The sequence below is a fragment of the Limanda limanda genome, chromosome 3, assembly GCF_963576545.1.
Source record: "Limanda limanda chromosome 3, fLimLim1.1, whole genome shotgun sequence".
Classification (NCBI taxonomy): domain Eukaryota; kingdom Metazoa; phylum Chordata; class Actinopteri; order Pleuronectiformes; family Pleuronectidae; genus Limanda; species Limanda limanda.
Genome location: NC_083638.1, coordinates 21,007,764 through 21,034,530, shown reverse-complemented (window position 1 = coordinate 21,034,530; position 26,767 = coordinate 21,007,764). Strand labels below are relative to the sequence as shown.

The following is a 26,767-nucleotide window of genomic DNA, read 5'->3' as shown; positions in this document are numbered from 1 at the left end:
ATATACGGGAATTGATGGGAATTAATGGGAATTAACGGGAATAAACTGGAAATGTTGTGGGTAATTTATACTAACTGTATTTACCTTGTCATATACAGACATTAATATAAACATTTTGTTGTGTCATAGGCTGATTTGAGCCCTGAGGAAACTTTGGGCACTTGAATATATGCCTCTGCATCTTTGTGGCATTCTTAACATAGGTCTTTGCACAGTATTTGCAAATGTACACAGCCTTTCCTTCTACATTGGATGGGGTGAAATGTCTCCACACATGAGAGAGTGCACGTGGCATTGTTCTTTAGAATAAGATGAGAACAAAGTTTGTAAAAAAACACTAATGCAATACCAGAGATATAAATTGTTAGCCAAACAATTGGAATCGTCTGTAAAAATATTTTATAATTGATCGATAAATTAATAGAAATAGGCTAGATGAACAGATGAACACTACAGCAGGCCTCAGTAGCCCTGCTGTAGTGAGCAGGATGCTAGGAATGATCTGTGCATGTGATGGAAGAATGCTCAGTGGAGGGTTGAAATTCAACGTGCAGTGTGTGCTGCATTCCAAACATCTTTAAAATAGTGTTTTGAATTATGTTTTTATTGCTCAGCGTTTAATTTGCATAGTTTTTTTTTTTCAAAATTCCCAAAAATCCCCGAGCTTAATATGCCTGTGGAAAGTTTCCTGAAAGTTTCCGGAAATTTACCGGAAACTTTCCGCCCCTTTGCAACCCTACACACACATAGTCAAAATAGATGTTAAAGTCAGCCGTTTTGCTGTAAAGTTAATCATTATGAAGTAAATAATTGTTTAGTTGTTTCTATTCACAATAAATGTCAGTTTCACATTACATGGCTCATTAAGTGTGTGTGTGTCTGGATGGGTGTGGGGTTGGAGGGGATTGGTGCTTTGGTGGGTGGGATTGTTTGTTTGGTTTTTTTTTTTGAAGGGGGGGGGCCTCAAAATTGTTCTTTGCCCAGGGCCTCCAATTAGCCAGAACCGCCCCTGCTCGCAGGAGCTGCATCACGCGCCGGGTGGATTGCTGGTCCAAAGCCGCGACCACCAAAAAATACCTGGAGTCGTCTGCCGTTACTCCTCGCAGATGGAAGAGAGCCTCGATGTGCTGAAACCACGGCGCGGGGTCGTTATGCCAAAACTCCGGCAGTTTAACGTGCCCCGCGGAGCTGGTCGCTCGCGTAAGCTGCTGCGCCATGGTCGTCGTGGAGACACGGTCCACTGGAGCCGGGGAAGAAAACACGTCTTCTCCCGATGAGGAAGGGACACAATCCTCCTCTACCTCGAACATGTCCAAAAAACGGGGTCACCAATGTGGCAGGACAAGGAAAGGCAGAGACGCAGGTACTGCTTACTGTTTTTTATTCAGTAGTCAGGAAGAACTGGCACATGTTCCCCATACGGGAAGTATATATAGCTTCAGCCTTTACATTTCCCATCAACCCACTGGGTGAGAGGACACACCCATGAGTGCACGCCACAATACACCTATATATTAATCTGACTGCTTTTACACCATATTGACAAAAGTAGAAGAGACCAGACTCTTTATGGTTTACATGGTGTTTTAATGGTTGCGTTGGAAAATGATCTGCAATAAAACCAGAATGAAACATGGTAGAATAAAGGATTACAAAGCTATAACACATCATGATTACGTATCCAATATACAGTGCATATATGAAAACATTGCCAGACTGTCATTAAAAAGCAGCACTTTCTTTCAGGGTGAACCTTCCACATATTTCCTGGTTCAGTCTGTTTGTGTCCTTTAGTTTAGTGCTGGTTTATTGTCTACATTATGTCATTCGTCCTTTATATCTCCTACACTCATATCTGTCTTTTTGCAATAGATTTAGAGGAAATTACAGAAGTTATTCCAAACAAAACTCATGTTCTTATACTGAAGTTATTTGCATTTCTGTCTGTAGCTGAACACCAGTGTCTCTGAAAAGCAAACATTCTGAAACATTTATAACATGCAGCAGTGCAACACACCTTGTTCTGCCACCCCTTCATGTTTTAACTACCTGGCTGTTACAGCTCTTTCACCAACAGTACAGGGGATTTATAAGATGGTCACCATATCATCACACATCAATAGCCAAATGCCTTCCTTAGCTAAATCCAAACCGGACTTTAGTTTGTCTTTTGTGCTCTAAGAGTGTTTCCATCTTCTTTCTCTAGAACTCATATTGGGAAACAAACAGGGTGATTTTGGTGATGTACTTCCCCAGCTGGACACGTCTCTCATGCTCGCTCATCTCCACCTCCGCTTCCAGAGTGGCAGGCCCCTGAATGGGGCTCACCAGCATCAGCTGACCTGTCAGACGGTCTGAACGCTGGACTGTGAAGTGGCGCCGAGCTAACCTCCCCCCCAGCAGGGAGAAGCGAAGCGTGTCGCCCATCGGACGCAAAGCTGAGACCCTGAACATGACGCGAGGAGCTGACAGGTTGGATGAGACAGCCATGTAATGGTAGGAGAAGGAATTTGGGGTCTGAGAACACGCCTTGTTGTCCAGAGGACAGGGGTTACGTTCACAACGCCTGGAAAGAAGAAAAACCAAGTGAAAAGTGAGACAGATGTAGCTGAAAGAGTGTGAGAAGAATGTTGTTCAAACAATGGAATTAATGTTGTACTGCCAAAAAAACAAATGCTTGTTACTGTGGACAATCTCTCTTATGACAATGAATCAGGAGCAAAAAATGCAGAGGACAATGCTCACATAGGCGACGTCTTGACATATGCAGCATTAGGAATTTTGGGGCAGTCCACATGGACACACTGGAAACCACCATATGTATTAATGCACATCTGGTCCTTCGTGCAGTTGTTCTGTCTGGTGGCACACTCATCGATGTCTGGCAGAAAACATCAACACAGTGTTAGCTGGGACATCATTCACACGGCTTTGTTGGGAATAAAAACATTATAAGTGATTTCATAACAAAACAGGAAGAGAAATATGTGAGTGCACCTCTGCAGCTGCGTCCATCGCGGGTCGCATTATATCCAGCAGGACAGGTGCAGCGGTAGCTTCCAGGGGTGTTAACGCAAGCATGTAAACACAGTTTCCCCGCCTGGCCATTATGGAACAGCTCACATTCATCTATATCTAAAGTAAAAAAGCACACAACACAGTAAACATCCTATATAAAAACCTACTAATGTGTACATTAGTCGTAAGGTGTTAGTTGTACCAGTGCAGATGTTGCTGTCCCGGCCAGAGATGGTGTATCCTGCCTCACAGGTACAGTGGGTGGTCCCCTGCACAATAGAGCAACGTGATGAACGGACAAAGGGCCCGGTGGTGGCAGCTGGAAGGGTAGCCGCAGCAGCAGCACCACCGGTGGCTGCAGAGGTGGCAGCAGATGTGTTTGTCATGGTAACAAAGACTGAATGGGGAAGACAGGAAAGAGGAGAGGTAAGACGTTTTCTGTAATGATGTAGCTCTGGATTTAATCTGGGGCTCGTTATCGTTCAGTCTTTAATGGACGGTTTGTGGGCACGGAGAAAAATTTAGGTTAAAAACTACTGGATGGATTACCATGAAATTTGGTTTGAAGGGTGCGGTATTCATCAGGGAAGACACCATTAAATATTGGTGCAGATTCGGGTCGGGGGGCCGACACCAGAAAATGTTTTTTTCCCCACTTTCTTTAACATAAGAGATAGGGCTTTTTGTTGTTGTTTTTTTGTCCGTTTTTGATTTGTCAGAGAATAATTCATGAATCTTGACAAATTGAGGGAACTTATATTTATAAGTGCAGGGAATTTGGTGCAGATCCAAATAAAAAAACAAACAGGATCCATTCTAGTTCTTTATACAAAAAATAATTTGAATAATCCTCATAACTTGTTTTTATAAATAATGTTTTATGTCAAATCTAACTTCCAGACAATCTATTCTTATCAAACAATATAAGAATAACTTTAACTTTAATTTAGGGATTAGACTGAGTTTATCATCCTGTTGATATGATGAATTGTATTTTATGTTTGCATATAAATATTAAATAAATAGAGAGAAACTAAACTAGGTGGGCTCCAGAGATTCACAGTCACATCAGGGAGATGACTTCAGCCTCTCAACCAGCACTGTCTTGGGCTCTCTCTGTGGTATGTAGCACTGACTTGTATTGGCAAACCAAACCACAGGCCGATGCCATCTCTTTCAGCAGACTGGACACTAAAGCAGACTATAAAATGTATGCTCTGAAAAAGGCTTATTAGTTATTTGTGGCTCCTATAATATCCCAAAACTCAAAACCCCCTTTGTGTTTGAGCAGTCTGAAGCATCTCAACATGTTAAAATAAAATAAACAACATCTCCATCAGGCGTGGGGGGTGTGGGTGTGTAATCCCTACATGTTGGCAAGGGGCTCTGACAGGTAGCTCCGGCCCAGCCTTTGGCACAGACACAAGAGAACTGGTTCATCTCGTCCACACACGTCCCGCCATTCAGGCACGGAGAGGACGCACACTCATTGATGTCTGAGGGGAAAGAAACAAACAGGGGGGTTATACAAGGAAACCCTGGTGCTATATGTTTGAACCCTGTCAGAGTTACAGGGGCACATGCAACCCAATATCTCTGATGCTGAAAGATAAGAGAAAATGACATCATGGCATATATACGTGTTAGACGGAGAATAAGGGAAAAGGTGGAGGAGGTGCTGGGAGGCTTTGCCTGATCAAAAAGCTTCTGAGCCATTCTCTCAAAGTTAGTGAGCTGTCAAGATCCTACGGTTAAAATATCACATGTCTGAGCATTCAATAAACTCTCTGGACAATGACAGAGCGTAGAGAGGAAATATGATCATGGGTCATATAGGAACTATATCTTGATGTAGACAAACAGTGGAGTCATGCATGATGCACCAAAAGAGAAATGGGAATAGAGAGGGGAGGGGGGGGGGTTACAAAGAAGATGATGACAGGGCTCTAAAAGAAGTGATCAGACGGTTAGATAACAGGATGAGAGATGGTCAGGGTGAAGAGGAGGAAGAGAGACTCTGGTGGGGAAGGAGCACACAGTGGGGAAAGGGATGATCCCGCTGCGGCCGGGTAGCTGTGTCTCACCTCGGCAGGTCGGCTGCTGGCCGCCCCAGGTCAGACTCTCCTGACAGACCCGGCTCTCTGAGCCCACCAGCTCATAGCCAGGGTCACACAGGAAGTGGACCTCATGGCTCACGCTGTGCGACTTTCCAAGTTTCCTTCCATTCATGGGTGCGTCCAGTTTTGTGCAGGTGCCTGTTGGAAAAGCAGGAGGTGATTTAATAATAGAAAAAAAACTGAATATATAATTTTAATATTTGGAAAAGTCCGCTCGGGATGTTTTGCTCACTGTTGATGGCTTTCGTCGTCTGCCTCCCTGCACTGCTCTGCAGTAAGTTAATTTTCTTCTTCAGGTTGCGTAGACTCTGCATGTAGGAGGCCTCGTGTGCTGAGAGAAGCTTCTGGACCTGCTTCAGAGAGCCCTGTATCTCCTGCCTGCTGGGGCAGTCCTGAAACCAAACAGAGGGGCTGACTACAGCGTTGAATTATTCACAACTTGTTCAAAGCCTTTTTCAAATTCACTGACGATGAGGATATTTCCTGAAGAATTTTATTTCTTTTTTAACAACGTTGCAAATAATAGTGCAGCCATATATTACCTCCACCAAGAAGGTTGTGTTTTCACCCCTGTCTGTTTGTTGGTTTATTTGACAGCAGGATTAAACAAAAACTACAGAACTTGATCGAAGGATGAGGCCTGAAGAGGGACCATTACCTTTTGGTGCAGATGTTGAGTTGGAGACGTTAGTATTTTCAAGATTCATCAAATTATTTATTCTTTATATATTATTATATATTGTGCCACAATGAAAGAAGATACATGAAGATAAGAGTAAAATATGTGTTACATTATTTATCTTGTACACTGTTTAGGAACATTGTTTATGACAAGAAACAAGATGTCCTTTTTTCATTCTGTCGTCGCATTTAATAATGATCGGCATATATACATACTGTAACTATAAGTATTAGGTTAGGATTAAAAGCTGCAGGAGAATCATTTTGCTTAAAACTTGTTTTCTGAAAAAGGAATGCTGTTATTTGCTGAATTTATGAATACAGAAAAGCTTCTCCTCTGGCGTCAGGTGAGTTGAAAACAAATATTTGTCAACATGAAAAAGAGACCTGAGGGCCACAAGCCAGTGAAGTAACTGATGACCGGAAAACTAAGATCCATTCATTCTTTCTCGGAAGATGCTTTGATTAAAGGTACATAACTAAATTAAATCTGAGCTGTAACCGAAACAGAATCTGCTCCATCTGGATGTCAGCAAATGAAGGTCTGTTGAAGAAGTGAGAGCTGTGCAGCACAGAGGCTTGGCTGTTACATGAGAGAGTAAAAGCAGTATTATCAGAGCATGTTTTTCCACCCAAAACTAGATGCTGTAACCAAGTCATACACACGAAAACAGACTGAAAGTAATCAGTTAACTGTTCTTTCAATGTGGTCTTATAGGTGTGAGCCAGGATGAATATGTAAAAACTTCAGTATAAAAAGTTATATGCCATATGTCACGAGAGGGAGAAATATCAACAAAAGTGACTTAGGTTGCATTGAAGGTAATCACTGGATCTCTATGAAGTGGTGAATTTAGGCTTTTGGGGTCAGACAGTCAGGTAGAAACGCCCTCAGCGCAAACACCACCTCCCGTTACAAGCTCCCTTTCTATTGGCTGCAAGGAGCGGGCGAATGGAGTGTCAGGGACGTGTTTTCTACCCGTGCATGCCCGCTCGCTCTTTACTCCCTTTCATTCAACAGCGTCATTCTGTGCCGTCCTCTCCTACATGTTTTCAGACAACCAATTAGTGTTTTCTTCCAGCAAGAGTTATGCAAGAAGAGTCAATATTTGTTGAAAGCACCTGATTTGGACCAAACTGGGGTTTAGGGGGACTTCAATCAGTCAGGGGGGGGGGCTGCTGGTGTTTAAAGTGTAGTTGTCAAAGGCCTCTTTCTGTCCGTGCTGGTGATATTTCACATGGCTTCACGTTTATTGGGTGATGTTACCAAAGTGTTCGGAGGCATGCAGGACAGGAGCTTAAGACTCCAGTTCAACTCTATTAAATCTAACCAGATTTGTGTATTTAAAGGGGTAGTTCACCCCAAACGGAAAATTCTCTCATCATCTACTCACCACAATGCCGAGGGAGGGGTGGGTGACGTGGTTGAGTCCACAAAACACCTTTGGAGTTTTAGGGGTAGATAGCGTTGCAGCTAAATCCAATAGAATTGAAGTAAATGGTGACCAAAAAAAAAGAGAACCTTGCTCAAGAGGACATAGTGTAATTGACACCATTTTGAGTTGAATATGAAACACCACAAGAGCAGTGTGGAGGCATTTTCTGTTTTCTGTTTTGTTTTACTTCAATTGGATTTGGCTGCAACACTGTTTACACCTGAAACTCCAAAAAGTGTTTTATGGACTCAAACACTTCACCTACCCCTCCATCAGCATACACCTAAAGCACCACACTGATACTCCTGTGGACATATATTTAAGTCATCTCTGAGCAATGCACAAACAAATACACACATGTGCAACACACACAGCCATGAACACAGAGGTCAAAACACAGTCAGTGCCGCAGCTTTCTGGGAATTTGTGAACTACAGCACAGACATACTGAGCTGTTCATCTAGTGGAGCCTCTGGGTTTGAAGTTTGAATCCAAAGTGAGGGTGACTCAATGTTTGGTTTAAAGCAAGGACGTTCTCTGTCTGAGCTTCACTTCAGAGGTGAGGGAGCTCATTCAGATTTGCACCAGTTTTAGCTTTTCAAATTATAAACAGCAGCTCCTCAGATTCACACTGTCACCGATGAATGAGTTCAATAGATACAACAGAGCCGAACAAAGTGTCACTGCTTTGATTTTCTTTAACTGTAATGATGTTATACAAGTCAAATCCTCCTACTGTGATCCATTCATTCATTAGCCAATAACAGTGTGTTTCACATACCTGTCCGAACACAGGATGGAGTGAGCAGGAACACGCTATGGTGATGACGAGTGCTGCTGACACAAGCATGTTTCCTCCAGTCTCGATCCAATGTGCAGTCTGCGATCGGTCCTCAGAGGTGTCACAGGTTGCAGGCAGCCTGAACTTTGTGTGGGAAGTGGTCAGCCCTCGCTGTGTGCAGGGACTCCAGGTGAGAGAGAAAACACAGTTGGCAGTGGAAACGCTGCTGAGGAGAACTGCTGCGGAATGCAGCTGGGTTTGCTCTTCAGCAGCCAATCAGGGAGGGAGACTTCAAGAAAATTTGGACCACGTTATTATGCATTTACTCAATTTTGAACTGCACCTCCTCACAGGTAAAAAAGCAGCTTAGTTTATCTTGTTTACGGAAAAGTGGGAGAAAACATAATTTCTCTGGATCAATAACAGATACACAATGAGCACCTTGACCACTTTGTGTTTGGTTGAAGTCCTCTTCATTCGCATTTCGTAACAAAATGCAATAAAAGAGTTTTACCACCAAATTTCAAAGCACATTCTGTGCCTAATGACCATCTCTCTGAGAAAAACATTTTCTGATGCTGTTTATTTTATCACCAGTAACACATTAATATAACGAAACTGGTTATATTGCTTAGATGATAAATCTAAGCTGGAAAACTGCGTAACAACTTGAAATCGTTGTGCTGCGTTCACTGATAGACACACAGTTCACTGCCAGTGATGCAGCTACAGAGGAGCTGTGCCCTCTGCAGGAATATGTGTACACATGCATCCCTGTACTATACTTGCACTCAACAAAATAAGACTAATTAGGACAGCCCTTAGTAGAGCCTATACCTCCACCAAGGCCGAACAGTCCCCTTAAATCAAGCTGGACCAAATTACACACTTATAGATAGGCCTCTAAAGAAGCCAGATTTTTTTCTCCATCAAGATCCATTAAATATTCTCTGCAAAAACTGTGAGAATGTTGAATCATCCAACATTTAAGAAAGTAAAAGAAATCCTGGTTGTGCACCCTCCTCTGGATCCACAACAAAATTGAATGGGTTCTTCCATGACTTGTACCACATCCTTCCATTTACTTTCATGGTAATCTGTCCAGTGGGTTTTGTTTAATCTTGCTTACAAACAAACAAACCAATAAGAGAACAAACAGGGGTGAAAACATAACCTCCTTGGTGGAATTATTAAATATAAAAACTGGACTGGTAGAAATGTATGAGTTTGAAGCTTGACTACGCCCTATGGAGAAAACTGAAGTGTACGGACCTCTGTTATCAGCTTGTGCTACCAGCACCACTGTTGTTCCAATGGTGACGAAAACGCTGAGACCCTCAGGCAGGAAGGAGCTGACAGTGGTGATCAGATTTACCTGAGAAATCATCTTGTGTGTGACATTGTCTAACCAAGCCAGGAGAGCAGACTGTGCTCACAGCTGTTACTCGCAGGGTCAGACAAACCCTCACCGGTGCAACAACACCAAAGCATGTGTGATCACTGAACAGGCTGCAGGGACCGGGTCCTCAGTGCAAAATACATTCAGCCCACAGGGCAGAGAAATGAATGCATTGGGTTGCACAGCGGTGATCTGCAGACTGTGAATCATCCCACAGTGTGCACATCCTGATTCATGTTTCACACACTGGGTCCATAAAAACACATGTCATTGTGTTTGAACAGACAGCTCCATGTGGAACCTGCACACTCAGACTGATCCGCTCATTTACTAGTTCTGACACATCACGCTCTGCTACACGTGATTATCTGAAAATGTCTGACTAACACAGCTCATCTCATCCGAATAATCAACATCAGTCCCTCAAAACAAACTTCCCCTCCTGAAACAGTGATGGACACTCATCCTCAGCTCTGCCTCAGAGTAAACCATGTTTTGTCATCAGCAAATGATAACAGAGATGATTTAGACTTTTTGTCCTCAGTGTCTGACTCACTAGTAAAACAGAGAGTGGGTGCCAAAGCCTTATACTATTCCAATGGTGATAATAATCATAAATTATTATTAATAATAATAAAAACAATAACACTAATAAGGACATCACTGTATTAGTAATAATTACACATGTATGATTAAATAGCAGGAGCTATTACATTTTTCCTGACACTGTTTGGGCACATTCTTTAATACAATAAACCTTTTAAAAACTCTGTTACATAACTAATGTATAAAAAGCCCTACATATACTGAGATGGAAACGTTTCTTTGATTAAGTCAAGTCGCTTAATTTTTTTAAGTTTAACTGTACAGAATAAACTCTACAGATGTGAATGAGGAGATTCCAACAGTTTATTATCCTAACAAAGCACGTCTTTGAAAATACAATGTTTGTTTTGAGTTTCTTGTCATGGATTGTTTTGTTTTAAATAAAGAAAACGGTCTAATGAAATGAGTCCTGGGTCTCTGTAGGTTTAGAGACAGAGACATGTGGTGACTGCTGCAGAGGAGGAGTGAGGAGGAGGAGGACGAGGAGGAGGAAGAGGAGGAGGAGGAGGAGGCAGAAGGGCAGGAAAGCTCTGATCGAGCGGTCACTTGTGCAGAAGTCCTCCTGTAGTTCACTCACCATGGGGCCCGGAGCAGCTCCCGTGCACCTGGAACTGTTCGTGGTCTTGTTCCCACTGGCTCCGTTTCTCCTCGCTCACCGGATGATCCCACACGCCTCCACCGCCGGTAAACACGCTGTTTCCACTCACTGTGCAAGAGACAGGTGTCCACTAGGGACACGCACCACAACTTATGGTGCAGGATGAACTTCTAACCTGTAAACTTACTTTAGCCTCCATCTGAAAGTGTTTAGAAGTTTTCTTTAATTCGTTTTAACCACCGATCCCATATGTTTCTTTGTGTGTTCTTTTTTATGAATCAGTTTGCTGTATTATAGTATGTTTGCGTGTATTTGTCCCTGCTTTTATTTATATTTGATTGTTTTTAATAATTCACCAATCTTAACCAGGACTCCCAGACAGAAGAGATATTAAATCTTTATTGGTCCTTCCTGGTTGAATTAAGCATAAAACCATAACATAGAACTAACCCTGTGCATCAATACAGTAAAGTGGGTGACCTATGGGGCACATTAATGAATGTGGGGAAGAAGAAGTCGTTTTTTTAATAGCTTGTGTTGGGAGTTTTTTTCTTAATGCTGACAATCAAGTGGCAATCCTTTAAGCTGGGGGTTTTCTTAGCTGTCCAAATCTATCTGGCAAAGCACCAGCTGCCCAGCATTTCTGTCACTGCCCCCTGTTCAATAAGTGTTGCATGAGGTTAACAAATTACCACGTTGATGGTATTTTTGCCAAACACATGGCACAATTAGCAACTTGTTACTGCAGAGCTGAATTGGAAATTTCCATCTTTACGTTTTGGTGACATGTGCTAAGATCTGATAAGTAAATATCAGGGGTGTTCCTATAGCTGACCCTGTTATTTAGCCACAGTACGACCTTACATCATGCAATTAATGATTCCATAAGTCGGATTTTAGTAGATTATATATAGCAATGTAATGTAGAATTCATATGTTGTGGTTTCTGTTCTATAAAATGGAGACTCCTGAGTGGTATGATTTCTTTAAAAATCAAAGGGTGTGTCTTCTCTTAGTGCAAGCACACATGGTCAAAATACATTTTCATTGTTTTGATTGATATTTTGTGTTTTACTTGAAGTAACCCTTGATTTGAGATTTGAGTGAAAATATGAAGTAGGCCATGCTCCAACTTTACAAACACACACACACAGATACACACAACAGTCTCGGACATAAACTCAAACATCCCGGCAAAACAGTTGCATTCCGTTGCCGTGGCGACAGGGGCAGATGTATACTAAGTGAGCGTTTCTGTTTTCTCCTAGGCCTCGGGGTGAAGGAGTACTCGCAGATTGTCGCCCAGCACAATAGACTGCGCAGCCGGGTCAGACCCATGGCAGCTAACATGCAAAAAATGGTTTGTGACACCTATTGTCTGTTTCTTCTATGTGTGTGTGTGTGTGTGTGTGTGTGTGTGTGTGTGTGTGTGGTGTGAATGTGGGTTTCACATTAACATAATCCATTTGTTGATGTTCTCTTGTTAAAAACTGAAGGTGCTTCACTGCCCACAGAGCTCTCTATTAGAATGATTTTTTTTTACTGTAGACTTTCTCTCCCTCCACTGATGCCACAGTCCACGTTTTGTTATACAACATAATAATAATTACTTTATTCATGTAGGATGATCTAAACAAGGTTACAAAGTGCTTCACAAAATATATATCACATTAAAGCTCTGTCAGACTAGTTGTTATAATGAAAATAATAATATTTAGTTGTACCATGGCATCATCAGCCTTTTAATCCCAATAACATCAAAAGATGAACCTGAGGGTACGCTGAGGCTGAAGGTAAATCTGACTGGCTACTGGCCTGTATCTCAGTACTATGAAAGCCAGGTGGTCTCAGTAGCTCAGACATCATTACCTCTAGGCCTTCTTAAACTAAACACCTACTGTCATAGGCAGCAGATTCAAAGGCCATCCTATGTTATATTTCTGTTGGGCCCTATGTCCGAGCAATTAAGTGGTTCTGGATGGTTTTCCATGAAACTTGGTGGAAGGATGTGATCAAATTCAAGGAAGGACCCATTAAATGTTGGTGTGGATTGGATCAGGGGGGCAGATTACTTGTTTGTCTGTTACCCTACAGATTTACACAGATTGTTAAATTACTTGAGATACACTGTCAATCATAAATTTGACAGAGTGATATTAAAGGTCAGAGCGCCATGATGAGATGTTGTTGAATGTGCTCCATCTCTGAATATTAATATTTCTCTCGGGTTATTCTGACCCCAGCTTCTGCAAAACATACAATCCTATCTCATTTCATCTATTGCGTTTCCATTCAGCTCTTACCGCATCCCCACAACTGTCCTGCCTGCATGTGATTGTGATTGTGAGAGGTAATGATGGATTATGACGCTCACAATGGATTAGATATCCTCCGGGCCGACTATGAGATTTGTACCAGGGCAAACTGTCACTTCATAGATTACATCCTCAAAGCCACATGCTCCGACTGAAGCCCTTTTCTTCGACTGCTCTTCAGCCTTAGAGAACTGTTCTCCACTGATAAGGCGGTAATGAGAAAAAGAGGATGTGGATAATCATTCTGCATTCACAGCTGTGGTATTACAGGTAATTTCCCTGCGAAAACCCTCAGAGGGGCTTTGTCGAGCTGAAGAGGCATATTAAAGAGCTTTACTGATAGACGTTAAAAGGCTCAAGGCTTCGACTGTGTTTTTGAATATCTGAATATGGAAAAAAAAAATTATGTACAGAAACGAACCAGTAAGCATTATGGTGAGATTGAGTTTAAGTGATTAAAATATAGTCCTTTAGGCTTTGCTTTAAGGCTGAGATAAGATAGCAGTATTTTTAGGAATAAATGATGCTCCTCCTCCTCTGCGAGTTTCCTTTGAGCTCCTGAAAAGTATTATGAGGTCACACCATCTCTCTCAGAGGCAGATAATTAAAGTTCAGTTTGAACTTTTGATATGACGATCACAACCCTCCTGGCCACGAGATCTTGTCTCAATATTAAACGCCATTAAACGTTGTCTGCGTGACATCACAGCGCAGAGTGAACGCTGAACTTGATCAGCCTTTTCACATCATACATCAGAGTCATAGTTCTGATACTTCAAACTGCTTAACCCTGCAGAAACATTTGGATAGACGTTTCATTTGAAGAGATTAATGCATGTACCGTTTTTAGTAGATGTACAGATAGCTCAGTGACAGGAAAGATGGCAATGGGACACCTTGACTTTTCTTGGAATAAAATTAACTTGTTTTTCAAAGTGGGAAGTTTCTCTTAATGGAAAATTTATCAAGAAATTTATCAAGAAACCCCAAAAATGACTAGCACTCTCGCATGTTTTTTGGTATTGTGTTCCTGACATATTGCATCCATAAAAGTGACCTTTAGCTTTGGCCAATGAACTCAAATAATAGAAATAAAAAAATCTTATGAGTTGATATTTGAGGTCCAACTGACAACTGGTCAAAATTTGAGGAAATTCCCTACAGGTATCGTGATCAAGAGGCCAAAAACAAGTTTTGTTATGACTGTGACCGTTGACCCTTAATCACCAAATTGTAATGAGTTTATTGGTGAGTCCAAGGGAATATTTGTACCAAATTCGAAAAGGTTTCCTGCAGGTACTCCTTGAGATATCGAGTTCACAAGGCAAAAAACTTGTTTTATGTGAGGTCAGAACAACCTTGACCTTTGACCACCCCAATCTAATCAGTTCCTCCTTGAGTTCAACTGAGAGTTTTTTCCAAATTTGAGAAATTCCCTCAAGGCGTCTGTATATTGTGCTCACAAGAATTAGACAGACAATCAGAAAACATAATGTCACTCTGGATGCATAGACAGGAGAATCAAAATCCAACATCCAATATCCCTCGTCCAGAAACACTGGAGCTTAGATTCTCTATAATGCAGTCAATAGTTTAATTTAAAAAGAATAATTTAATTAACCCTTCCCATATTGGTTCCTCTGTGAGTCATACAAAGAACTACTGATGCAAAAACAAAAACCCATCATTTATACACCAATCTTTTATACATGTTGGAAGATTTAATGCTTCAGTCTGTAACTTTGTGCCTGTTGTTGTTCCAACCAGTCGGAACAGAACTAATTGCAATGATTTCAGTACTTAAGTTTTAGAGGAAAGTTTGTCTGGAAACCCGTTGTTTGTTTGAAGCAGTCAATCCAAAGTTTGGAAAATGTGCCACTCAAACCAGGGCTTTAGTGAAGTGTTTATACCAGAGTGTCAGTCTGTGTTTGTTGGCCCTGTCATGACCTGGCAGTTTGCCTGAGATGTCTCCTGCCCTGTCGCCCACTTCAGCCAACAGTTGGCTCCGAACCATGAAAATAATTAAATCACTCAGGCACTATTAGGAATGACCTTCATGCCAACAAGTTTTTCTGTCATCCCGTCTTAATCAGTGTCTGCAAAGTACAATACAAGCTTTATTAGATCCAAACAATACACTTTGATGAATGAGTTATATGATGATTAGAATTTCCTGTTTCTAATTATTGATGTCATTACTAAGTCATTATATTTTTTTATCAATTATTATTTAATGCCTTTCTATGCATCACTTGCTGGGGAACTATTCACGATAAAGATAATCAGCTCCTGCTGACAGGTCTGCTGCTTGTCTGTACCTCTATAGTGAACAAGATGTCTCAGGAACAACTTGAGAGGATTTCTTCAAATTTGGTACAAATATTCATTTGGACTCATGGATGAAGTGCTTACAATTTGACGGTCAAAGGTCAATGTCACGATGACTGCATGTTCTTGTGAGTGTGATATATCAGGATCACCCATCAGGAATTTTGATACATCTGGCACACACATTTACTTTGACTCAAGGAATTAGGTCATTGTGACCCCAAGAAAAAAACTGGAGAGCTTCCTTTCCAATTTCAAGATCACAAATAACCCGATTAGATGTGGGTGGTCAGAGGTCAGAGGTCAACAAGATGAAGTCTGTCTTTCTGGCATTTCTTCAAATTTTGACCAGTTGTCACTTGGACTCGAAGATCAACTGATTTGATTTCAGTGGCCAAAGGTGATTGTGACCTTGAGTGTGTGTGTGGGGGGGTGGGTGGGGGGGCGGGGGGTGGGGGGGAAATGAAGATTGCACTTGTTGGTGGAGGCATACAAACCACTTGGTGGAATTCCTAGTTTAAAAAGGCAGAAGTGTACTAATTTGACTATTCCTATTATCTGATACCTAGGAGTGGGATGAGAAGTTGGCCTTACTGGCAAAAGAGATGGCAGAGTCCTGTCACAGAGACCCCTCCCCTCAACACCCCACAGCGCTCAGTCACATTGGCGTGATCAGTCAGCATTTTCCTCGTGGCGTCGCCTCGTTTCATGATGTCATCGAGTCCTGGTTCGAGGAGGGAAGAGATTTTCTCTACTTGAGTGGGCGATGTAGAGAGAACACCACCTGTCGACACTATACACAGGTATTCACAAGCAGATACAAACTGTTTGTTCATCAATGAAACCTCCTAGATATTCATATATTTGTTTTAAAGGCGTTCAAATGCATCTAATCCCTGTTGTTGTTGTTGTTGTTGTTGTAGCTGGTGTGGGCCACTTCCAGTCATTTGGGCTGTGCCAACCAGCTGTGTCAGAAGGAAGGAGGCATCTGGGACATATTTGTCTGTGCATATTACCCTGGGTAACCATTACAAACCTTTACAACAAAAATGAAAACATCAAATCCACCTGAGAATAGCGTAGATTGGGCAAATTAAATGTTTGTTTGGATACAAACAGAGAGTTGAATCTGCCATCCTGCTCTAAAATAATTACTTGAAACAGCAGTATTTACATGAAAGGTTGCAGGAGCTTGAAGTTAGAGGGACATTTTTTTAAATTATTATTATAAGAATTGCATCTAATACATCTTTTTATTATGACCTGTTTTTTTATTGAATTTACCAGGATAAGCCCTTTAATGTCAGAACTGCTTTCCAGGGAATCTTGTGTTGAAAAAGGATCTGAATGTGATTATCGTAAAACAGAGTCCTTTTTCTTTGGAGATTTAATTTGTTCGTTTCAAATTTAAGATGGTTAAAACTCACCTGCCATCAGTCGGCATCCAATTGTTTGTCTCTTCTGTGCTCTGCAGTTAACATTTGTTGTTTCAGGGGGAACTGGGAGGTGAATGGCCGCCTGGTGACACCCTACAAGGCGGGCCTGTACTGCTCCCTCTGCACGTCTTCCATGTCTGGCTGCTTTAGACTGTGGGATCATGTAGGTGGATTGTGTGGTAAGACCAGATGTATGCACTGCATATATTTAGACATGCCTGTTTAGTATGCTGTCATTGCTCGTTCGCTCAGTGAGGGTTTTGAATGCACAATTAATTCCAGGGATTAAACATGAAACCTTGAAATATAAAACCTAGACCTGCTGTTGTTGAAGGATAAATCTGGAATTTGCTATTTTTATCTCAGGGCAATTTTGTGCATCTTACCCCATTAACATAGTTAAGTATTGATGCATATGACATTAAGTCGATTTTCATAAAGATTTCAGGTTCACATGAGACATATATTGTTGGTTATCAAATATTGTTCATTGTTTCTATCTATTATTTATACTGCTTATCCTTTGAAGGTCACAGGGGCTGGAGTCTATCCCAGCTGACATAGACAGACAAATTCAGGTAGAAGATACAAACTCTTTCTGTTCTATTGAACTGTGTGCATTTCTACTTTACCAGAGATTCCAAGGAATCCATGTCGCATAAGCTGCGGTCAGCACGGCCATCTTAACATCTCATCATGCAAGTGCAAGTGTGATGCGGGCTTCACTGGACGCTTTTGTCAAGGTAGCAGTAGAAGACCGTAAACATATCAAGCAACATTAAATGGGTTTGTTGTCTATAGTATTTTAATATTCATGGTAGCGAGGTAGACGTTACTATGGCAGTGTTTGTTTTTCAGTACGGTGCAGTGTGCAGTGTGTGCACGGTCAATTCAAAGAAGAAGAATGCTCTTGCTTGTGTGATGTTGGCTACGCTGGTGCTGAGTGTGCAGGTAAGTGCAGTGTACTTAAGTACAGGAATGTATCATCCATCTGAGCCTATTTTTATTCTGAGATAGATTGGCTTCCAAATTAGAAAGCACACAAAGACTCACACTCTAAGCAAGGTCTGTTTGCTACTGTATCCTTATTCATTCTTAAAGGTTGTTAAAGACATTTAAGTGGGACAGTTTTACATTTCCATTGCATATGAATCTTCTGGCTCTGATGATGTGGATGTAATTCCAACACTGTCACAACAAAATTCAGTTTGATAGCTCGAAATACATTTCTGCAAATCCCATTCACATGCACAACTGAAACTGTTTAAAGTATGACAATTTATTCAAGTGCATTCACTGAACTGGATCCATGACGGATAGGTTGCCTTCTTGTGTCCCAACAGAGAAAGTGCAGTTTCCGTTCCACGGCTGTGACGTGATGATAGATGGAGAGTGCTTCACTGTGTCTTCTGAGGCTGACACCTACTATGGAGCCAAGATTCACTGTCAGGTCAGAGATGAGTGTGTGTTTCCCACTGAGAGAGTCAGTCCTCCAGCCATGCATCAAAAAAATGATTATAGCAAGACTTTCACTGTGGTCTTTGCTTTGTTCAAACCACCAGGAACAATGGGGAATTCTGTGTCAGATCCACAGTCAGAAGGTTCAGGACATCCTGGCGTTTTATCTCAGTCGCCTGGAGACGAGTAACGAGGTCACCAACGCCGACTTTGAGACACGGAATTTCTGGATTGGTACAATCTTTCATCTTGGTCATCCAAATGTGTAACCTGTTAAATCAACAGAATATTATCTACCACTGGGATAATATAGCAGACTGCTGTCATTTTGATGGGGTTTAGCAACAGGTGGAGATGCTGCACGTACACAACAGCACTGTTTTTGTTACCCAGGTCTGACATATAAGCCTCTGAAAGACTCATTTCGCTGGGACACAGGAGAGATCCCTGGATTCAGCAGCTTCGCCTTTGGGCAACCTGACAACCAAGGGTAAGGGACCCCGTTTAGCTACTGCAGAGAGCATCACAAACAGAGATGGCTGAGTGCAGTGGAGCTCAACAAACAACAACACATATAACCTGAGAGCAGGAAACCTCCTTTCTCTGTGGGAGCTTCAGGTTTTTGTTTTAATCTGGTTTACAACTGCAAAATGAAAGTCACAAAAGAATTGAATCTTTCAAGGCTGCAAGCATTTCAAATGAACTAATGAGCCCTTGTTCTCTGTATGGAAGCATCTGCAGTTATGCATTGCACTTGTTTATTCAGCATTTGCCTGTAATTTCTAACCAATATGTAAATCCAGACAGTGACGTTTGCTGACCTGCAACCTTCACCCAGACCACTAGATGTCTCTCTCTTTCTTTCTTTCTATCTATCTATCTATCTATCTATCTATCTATCTATCTATCTATCTATCTATCTATCTATCTATCTATCTATCTATCTATCTATCTATCTATCTATCTATCTATCTATCTATCTATCTATCTATCTATCTATCTATCTATCTATCTATCTATCTATCTATCTATCTATCTATCTATCTATCTATCTATCTATCTATCTATCTATCTATCTATCTATCTATCTCTCTCCCCCCCTCTTTCTCTCTCTCTCTCTCTCTCTCTCTCTCTCTCTCTCTCTCTCTCTCTCTCTCTCTCTCTCTCTCTCTCTCTCTCTCTCTCTCTCTCTCTCTCTCTCTCTCTCTCTCTCTCTCTGTGTATATCTGTCCATCTGTCCATCTATCCATCCTTCCATCCTTCCATCCTTCCATCCATCTGTCCCTCTGTATGTCCCTCTGTCTACACTATAAAAAAGTTTCTTATGCTGGTCCTATTTCCACTTCAAACAGCAAAATTACATTAGAGTGATCTGACTTGTATCCTCATCCACTGTAAAAGCTTCCTGCATGTAATCTGCCTCTGTCCAGTTTTGGGAACTGTGTCGAGCTGCAGGCATCAAGTGCTTTCAACTGGAATGACCAGCGCTGTAAAACACGGAACCGATACATCTGCCAACATGGTAAGGCTTCTTCAGGGAGAGGGGGAAGGAAGTTCTCTCACCGACCCCCTAGTGTGATGCTGTGAGGTGGAGATGTTAACCACAGAGTCACTCTCTCTCTCTTGCTTCAATACACGGTTGGCTGCATGTCTTCAGCTGCAACATGTCCACATTTGACTCACAAGGGAGACTGACTTTCACCTCCTGCTCTCCGTCCAGCAGCAGCTGCTCTGATCCAGAGAGTTCACGCTCTGAGTGTCATGGCGAAAAATTTGTCTCTCTCAAGGTCCCATAGCCGACCATCCAGCCATTAAAGCAGGATTCAGTGCAGGGAATAAGTGTGCCCCCTCCTTCTGACAAAAAGTAGCATATTTAGTATAAATAGTAAAATAGTAAATAGTATATTTGTGGTGAAGCAGATTCTGATAAAGGGAGTACGGGTCCAAAAACACACAGAAGCGTAGTCTTGACACATTATTAAACCTGTTACCAAAATTTAAGCCTAATTATTCGCTTTTTTATCTTCCTATATCTTGAACATTCTAATTCTATATATTCTAATAGACCAAACATACAGGAAAAATGAAGAACAATAAATGTGGTAAGAAAAATGTATTAGATGCGTACATTTTAGTTTGCACCATGACTTTTTGGTCATCTTCCATCTGACAGTCACTGCTGGGTGAGGTGTAAAATGATAATCCAGTGTGTTCGTTAATGATGTGAACACAACATTGGAATCTCTCTGTGATCCGGCCCACACATTCAAACATGGCACTCAGTCTAAATCAATGGCACTCAGTGTTTGCCATCAAGAGCCTTCAAACAATCAATATATACAAAGACCCACAGTGTGTAGACGCACAAACACACACACACCACTTACATTGATCAAGAGGGATGAGATGGCGGCAGATGTTTAGTTTTACCCACTTGAGTGTGTCTTTGCGAGTGGCTGGTATGTAATCTGGTATTGATCGGAGCTGAAAGAGCGATCTGTTCTGTATGTGGTCAATGACACAGGGACGAATTCTTTACAACCTGCTTTTTGAAGAGCTCTTAATGATCCAGCCTGCGTAGCCGGTGTTTGTGTAAAACAGGACTGGCAGCTCGTGACCAAGAGAGGGCTCGAGGGTCAGATTATAACGGCGGTTAAGCTACATTAGCATAGAGATCGTTGGAAAGTTAATCGTATGTGCATATTCTTCAATCAGTCATAATCTCGCCCTTCCTCTCAAAATAAAAGGCAGAATTTCACGGCAGCAACAAAGAGTGAAATTCATAAATTCGGCTGATTATAAGCCGTTAGGGCCTTTCACCCCAGAGTCATTTACAGCTTTCATGACTGTGTTGTGTTATTGGTAATAAAAGGATAAGTGGATATCATACAGCCTAAGGGGGAGACAGTAAAATATGTTTACTATGCTTCAGAGTACTGTGTGTACATGTGTGTGTGTGTTTGTGTGTGTTTGTGTGCACGTGGGGTCTATAGTTTTAATCTCTTCTTTCATGCTGCACCTTAATAACAGCTACAAAAGGAGGATTAGGACACAACCAAACCTCTTTTTGATACTTACATTTTTTTCATTTCTCAACATAATATTTTGACATTGTTTTGTGTGTGTGCGTGTGTGTGTGTGTGTGTGTGTGTGTGTGTGTGTGTGTGTGTGTGTGTGTGTGTGTGTGTGTGTGTGTGTGTGTGTGTGTGTGTGTGTGTGTGTGTGTGTGTGTGTGTGTGTGTCATAGCTGCAGAGCACATTGCCCGGTGGAACGATGGCAGGTGATGGACCTCAATTCCTCAAAGTGGTGAAACCATGGTCTGTAAATTAAGATGGACGACCCGTCACCACTATCCAGAAATGGAGCTTAAATATCCAGGATACAAGACATTTGGAGCCGGAGTCAGTGGGGGATGGAGCTGCCGTAGCAACGTCCCTTCGATAAACGCTCTCAGCTGTCAATCATTTCTCCCCATTTTGCTGTCAAATAATAAATCTGTTTGTCTCCCGTGCTGATAAAGTGGAGGTGGGACTTGTGACCTGCACTGAAGCCAGCCACCAGGGGGCAATCAAGACGTTTTGGCTTCACTTTTGGGGAGAAGTCATGTCATCCACTTTCATATACAGTCTATTGGTGAAACTAGGTTTGCTGTACTGTACATGTTAAATGCAAGATGTGACATCAACTCTCTGTCAATCTGTCAATCGCTGTAGATGGATGAATGTATATACTGTATATTGTTAATGATGTATCATTAAACTGTTGTATGTGAAGTGGTCATTGGATATTCTTTGCATGTCTCTTCTGAGTGAGCAGCTTTTAGTTTGAACGAAAAGTCTCCCACATATTAAATATGACATGGGGAAAAATCCAAAATGTGATTATACAACAGAAGGGATAACTGGAGAGAGTTCGAACATGAGTGTTACAAAAACATCTGGCATTGGAAGTTGATAGGATTGGGTTCTTAGGTTTGTGACACAGCAAGCCCTTGCTGTCTGAATCTGTTCTTTGTTTTCAGTCTGGTATTTGTTTTATGCAGTGGGTAGGTGGAAATACTCAGCCACAAGATATGTCTTTTATAACGTTAACGTGTTTGAAATCTTGACTCTCACCATGGGGGACTTTGAGAGAGGTGGTAGATTCACCTGACCTTTATCAGAATAACACAACATCAAATCAGCAGGTTTTGTTGCTTGTAGGTGCTTCATGCATTTCTGCTGCTGAGTTTTCCAAAGCCCTGACAACGCTGTGACTCAGCAGCTGATAACAAAACTTGATCTGTCTACCCACAGACGCCACAAACCACTGACTTCAGAGCATACAAGGAGGTGGTTAGTAAAATATGAATTCACAAAATGTCAAGGAAATACTACTGTGTTGTGTTTTTGTCTGTGTTTGCCTTATAAGTCCAAATATCACAACCTGGAAGGAAAAGGACAAGTTTTCCTCAAGCCGGAACAGGATCCAAAAATGCTCAGGCTTTGCAAGTCGAGGAACTAATGAAGCAAAAACACCGGATGACTAACACTAGAAAATGCAGGTACGCTGGGATCTGGATCAAATACAAACAGGCACAGAAGCAATTAGACCAGACACATCAGGGCAGGACAGACAGTTGAATAGTTGTGTCTCATTTAGGGGCAGCATCCTTCAGAGGACCCGGTCTACTCAGCCGAGGTCAGCTGCATCCTTCATCTGCTGCGTACAAAACGTCGACCGAAACGAAATGAGACGGTGTGACGTCACGTTACCACTTTTCGGTTGAGTACTTACATTTAAAAATAATTCCTAACATTTATGGCTCGTTTTTTTTCACCATTACCTCTACCTATAGTTTGTCACAATCGGTCTTCAAATGCAGCCTCCGAAGGATATAGCCCCCCAGATTGAGACACAGCTTATCACAGAAGCAGGGAACACAAGGGCAGGAAGTGGGCATCTGAAATGAGTTGGAGAAGTTACAGAGACTAAAAAAGGAAATACTGTAATAAAAAGTGAAGACGTGACCTACCATCTGCAGTTGTCTGTAGTTGTTCAACAGACCTGTAGATTGAAAACCCTGTGTGTGTGTGTGTGTGTATGAGTTGTGCGTGTTTCCGAGGATAAGGTCAGTGAGTGTTCGAATGGTGGCCGAATCAAAGTTAGCTGAGGAAGACCCTGAATAGTAGATGATGAAGAAGCAGGCTCCAGATGATGGTGTCAGACCAGCTTTCAGAGCTGCAGCCTAACTGGGTTTCCACTTTACTGAACACGTTGTATTTTTCCCTCTGCAGCACCACGAAGAGATTTCGGGCCCATCTAACAGTCAGCGTTCATATCAGGTATTTTTTGGCTGGAGCACAAACAAATGTAAAAGTGGAATTGATCTTCTAACTCTGGAATAAAGGAAATAGTTCCCAAAGGTTCTCAAACTGACCCTCTCTGTTAGACATCATATACAATCCTCATCATCGTCATCATATTTATTTATTAAAAATATATTTTTAACACACTTGTCAAGGTTTTCAATGGATTTACCATGAATTTTATGGGAAAATAAAGTAATGTTTGGACCATAGACTGTGGGTTTGGACACAAATTGTCAGGAGAGCTGTTTTCATACTCTAACTGCGGAAAAGGTTTTGTGGAGTTTGCTTTCACATATGAAGAATGTAGCAGGAGATTGTCCTGGTCAGACACTTTCACAACAACAGGACAATGTCCGGAACATTCAGGTGAGTTGAAAGAACTGGGTAATGCACGCAGAAGGCAGGACGTGAAATAAATTTTGCTTTGGAAAGAACTGGCGTTGACCTTTGTCGCCAAAGCTCTCAAATCTTGACATGTAGGTCAGCATCTTACTCTATTATGGCATGTCCTTTCATCCTGAGATATTTGTATTCTTCCGGTTTCCGTCCATCACATGTTAGATACGTCATCAACACGCTCACCTACTCGCTGGTAATTTTCTGTGTGTGAAAATGTCTGAGTCAGCTGCCAGACATTTTCTGGACATTTTTTCCCTTCCAGACCCCTAGTAAAATGTTTGAGTGAGCAGATGTGAGAATACATCAGCCTTCACAAACTGAAAGCTATTTTAATGGGATGTGCGGTCGAATAAACTTTTTGCTGATGTGATGGTTCATGCCAACAACGGACTGTCTGAGCCAAGTATGAGCCCTGACTGTGTTTGTGTGTGTCTGTTGGGAGTGTGTGTACTGTATGTGTGGATCTTCACCTCAGTCGCGGCGCTCACGCAGCCTCCCGCTGGTCTCATGGTGCCCCCTGATAAGCTGGTGCTGCAGAGGGTTTCAGAATGATGCCAGTGGCGGTGGAATTAGCTCCCATTGTCATGATAATGACAGTGATACTCTTGCCCCGTCCAACTCAGACCAGCCCATTGTATGGAAACAGGAATGCAATTTCTCCTGCAGCGGTAACCGACAATCCTCTGTGAGAGTGAAAGGTCCCTAAATGACTCTCCATTCAGGCGAAGCTGAGGGGCCAGCAGCCAATTAAAGTGGGAGCAGCAGAACAGTGCCATCCCAGAGACCCTAAGCTGTCTCAAAACACACACACACACATACACACACACACACACACACAAACACACACAAACGCACGCACACACACACACATTGGTTGATGTGTTTTTTTTTTTTTTGACTGTATTTTTTTACAGTGAGCTTCTAATCTGCCAAACTATCTTTCTCTTTCCAGACCTGATTCTTTCGGGGGCACAGCCGGTTTGTGCTAAATGACTCAAGAGCTATATTCAGCACCAGGCACGTGTGCACAGACTCAAAAACACCAGTGATTCGAAAACGCCTTAATATTATAGTTGGGGAATAGTGGGGCAGAGCTCCAGAGCAAAGTGGAGACACTCTCCAACAGCATCCATCACGGTGAAACTCTTTGTGGTGCTGTTTATGGTTTCAAACAGTCTCCTCTGGGTGTTTATCTTGCAGCTGAGGCAGAGTCACGACGGAGGGAGAAGGGTTTAGAAAGTGTTCACACTGCTGTGCTGCGAGTGAAGTGGATGAGAGCTTTGGGGCCCTGAGAGCCGAGAGCTGAGAAGAAGTCCACTGGGCCGGATAAAGTTTGTTTTTAAGCAATAATAATCACCTGCCGCAGAACTGACGAATACTCAGAGATCCTCCAAAATGAAAAGAAGAAAAAATACTCTTCTTGAATGCCTCATTTATTTTGAAACCACCTTCCCTCCCAGACATTTTCTCTCTTTGTCTTCACCACGACTGATTTTTGTAAATCTGAGAACTTTCTATGATATTGTTAACATACATTTCAAATGAATATACCTAACTATTATTTCTGTTTCTAGCTCTACCTTGATGTCTTGCTATAGTGTTCAACACTTAGGTTCTTCCTGCAGTCATTGTATTTAAGCCATATTAACTTTTTGGGCATTGCATTCAGTTGTCTTGTTTAACTGCTGTTTTGTATGTTATAAATGAAAAATGTGTCATTTTAATCTGTTGTATTTAAGTGTTAATGTGTTTTTACCACATTTGAGCTCTGTCAGCATCAACTGAACAGGCAAAAGCTCAAATGTAATAACAATACGTTAAGACAGTGTTTTCCTCTGATCATAGGGAGGTGAACTTATTTTATTCAGTGTAGTTTATTTGCTTGGGTTTCATCGACAGAAAAAAACAGAATTTATAAGTCACGCCCTTCATCCTCAGCGCCTGAATGTTCCTGTTGTTGAGAACACGTCTGAACTAAACTCTCCCTGCTGCGTTCTTCACATGTGAAAGACAAACTCTGGAAACTACTGGAGTTCATGTCTCATGTAAAACAGCTTTAAAGAACGGTATGAATATCTGACGCCCTGTTGGTTAACAGATGTGTTCACAGGTAGCAACAGACGTATCTGTCCATCAGACAAGACACTGGTTTAGTGGAAAACTCTCATCAGACACGATCATTTCTTTCTTACTGTAAATAGAGCTCTTATGTGTTTAAGCATCTTGTGATCATCACTGAAAGCTGCAATCAGCCTCTAATTGTCTCCCTTTACACCTCGAATGGGAATTGCAGCTGCACTGTGGGATCTGATGACAGGAGGACGACAGTAACCGTGTGTTTATGAAGAGAGGTGGATGATGCTTGAGGACAGAATTACCGGGTGATTTGTAATCACGCGAACAAATCACGTAAGGATTGCGCTAAGTACTCGCTTCATGTCTCCATCTGCTCGTCTCCTCTATTTACCAGAACCGGGCCGGTGTTTTCATCTCTGCCATGCTCCTTGTAATGGTTTGTGAGCACTGCCACTGGCATTTCTCTATCGATGGCAGATTGAAAGTAAATAACACAGGGGCATTCAAAGAGTCTCTATTGTTTGGGTAAGATTGAATAAAGATGACGAATTCCATTCAATTATTTGCCCAGAGCCATTTATTCTTCTCTCACTTCTTTTACAGCTGTAACAAATTCAAATTGACAAAGACAAAGTATTGGTTTGTATCAGAAAGAAAAACATTAAAACATACTTATCAGAGTTTCATATATAAACTGTTTAATTTTACATCAAACCAATATTCAGACGAGTCAGACTGCAGTCATTATTCTGTCCCTCTTCAATCAC

The 26,767-nt window shown here is 41.8% G+C and overlaps 2 protein-coding genes across 2 annotated transcripts in view; one reads left to right on the top strand and one right to left on the bottom strand.

Annotated features, from left to right (window-relative positions):
- Window positions 1–1,566: 1,566 nt before the first annotated feature.
- LOC132998690 (fibulin-7) lies at window positions 1,567–8,296 on the bottom strand. The gene is made up of 8 exons (XM_061068420.1): window positions 8,034–8,296; window positions 5,368–5,527; window positions 5,103–5,273; window positions 4,389–4,514; window positions 3,221–3,415; window positions 2,998–3,135; window positions 2,746–2,881; window positions 1,567–2,566 (listed from the first exon to the last, which is right to left on the bottom strand). The coding sequence occupies exons 1-8, from the start codon at window positions 8,100–8,102 to the stop codon at window positions 2,203–2,205; spliced, it is 1,359 nt and encodes a 452-aa protein (XP_060924403.1). The 5' UTR covers window positions 8,103–8,296; the 3' UTR covers window positions 1,567–2,202.
- Window positions 8,297–10,616: 2,320 nt separating this feature from the next.
- The window catches only part of LOC132998139 (C-type lectin domain family 18 member A-like), a 71,978-nt gene continuing 55,827 nt past the window's right edge, over window positions 10,617–26,767 (top strand). The window contains exons 1-11 of the mRNA XM_061067639.1: window positions 10,617–10,722; window positions 11,905–11,996; window positions 15,849–16,082; window positions 16,203–16,300; window positions 16,773–16,894; window positions 17,351–17,458; window positions 17,574–17,666; window positions 18,059–18,165; window positions 18,278–18,407; window positions 18,567–18,663; window positions 19,604–19,695. Of these exons, the coding sequence (XP_060923622.1) occupies window positions 10,617–10,722; window positions 11,905–11,996; window positions 15,849–16,082; window positions 16,203–16,300; window positions 16,773–16,894; window positions 17,351–17,458; window positions 17,574–17,666; window positions 18,059–18,165; window positions 18,278–18,407; window positions 18,567–18,663; window positions 19,604–19,695 (1,279 nt within the window). The remainder of the gene's footprint in view (window positions 10,723–11,904; window positions 11,997–15,848; window positions 16,083–16,202; window positions 16,301–16,772; window positions 16,895–17,350; window positions 17,459–17,573; window positions 17,667–18,058; window positions 18,166–18,277; window positions 18,408–18,566; window positions 18,664–19,603; window positions 19,696–26,767) is intronic.